This window comes from Trichechus manatus, unplaced genomic scaffold (assembly GCF_000243295.1).
Source record: "Trichechus manatus latirostris isolate Lorelei unplaced genomic scaffold, TriManLat1.0 scaffold00300, whole genome shotgun sequence".
Lineage (NCBI taxonomy): Eukaryota > Metazoa > Chordata > Mammalia > Sirenia > Trichechidae > Trichechus > Trichechus manatus.
Window position 1 is genome coordinate 73,748 of NW_004444236.1, and position 976 is coordinate 74,723.

The 976-nt window shown below is 40.0% G+C and overlaps 1 protein-coding gene across 1 annotated transcript in view; it reads right to left on the bottom strand.

Moving 5' to 3' along the window:
• The window catches only part of SPTA1 (spectrin alpha, erythrocytic 1), a 98,522-nt gene that overhangs the window by 31,870 nt on the left and 65,676 nt on the right, over positions 1-976 (bottom strand). Inside the window, exon 35 of the mRNA XM_023725345.1 lies at positions 569-706. Coding sequence (XP_023581113.1) covers positions 569-706 — 138 coding nt within the window. The remainder of the gene's footprint in view (positions 1-568; positions 707-976) is intronic.

The following is a 976-nucleotide window of genomic DNA, read 5'->3' on the forward strand; positions in this document are numbered from 1 at the left end:
AACAGAATAATCAGGAATGTAAAGGAACTTGAAACCAATCAATATGAAGAAAATGTTGAAAAGACTGAAGAGCCAAGAAGAAAACTAGACTCATTTAGTATTGCCTATACTGACAGAATTAAAGCAAACTTATTTCAGCTCAAAACCAGGGAAAATGTCCCAATGGTGAGATCTTCCCAAAGGTAGAATGGTCTTCCTTGGAAGGTAATGGTAATGATTTTCCCACCATTTGAATTATGCAATTATAGGATAGAACCTTTCTTTATAGAGATTCCACAGAAGGGATTTCTGAATTTGATGGATTATTGAATTAGATAATCTTCAAAGTTTCTTCCCAGTCATCTTATGATTCCCTGTGAAACACATGTCCTCAGATGAGCTGATATCCTGGTACGGATTCCCACCATTTCTGCTGATTTGCCTGGCTACTGGGTAGTTTAGTGGATTACTTACATCCTCACTACATGGAAAGACTTAGAGTCTCAATTCCATGTTATTACAAAACAGGGGTTCCTCATCTTCATCTGCCTGAAGCTCTTGTGCCTCATTTATATCTATGTGTAATTACCTCTGAGAGCCAGAATTCAAAAGCCCGGATTCCTGTGTTGAACCTCTGCTGACGACTGGCCTCATTGAGCTTTTCCCCTTTGTCGGTTGTTTTCTCAAGCAGGTTGTTCCAGTGTTCGTTCAGCTTTTCCAGTTGCTCCTAACCCAAAGAGAGTGAGGAGTCATTCAAGTGGTTAGGACTCTGAGTCCAGTGACAACCTGAGAGGATAGAGAAGGGAAGCTCTAGAGAGAGGGACTAATCTGAATTTGCTGGTACATGAATATCATACATGTTAAACCAGTAGAACTTAATCTGGGAAACAACAGGGGATATTGGAAAGAACAGAACATTTCAGGACATGGTTCTGGCCTGATTACAGAGATTGACCTCCGAATGCTAAAAGACTCTTGACAGTATAGATAGAAAATG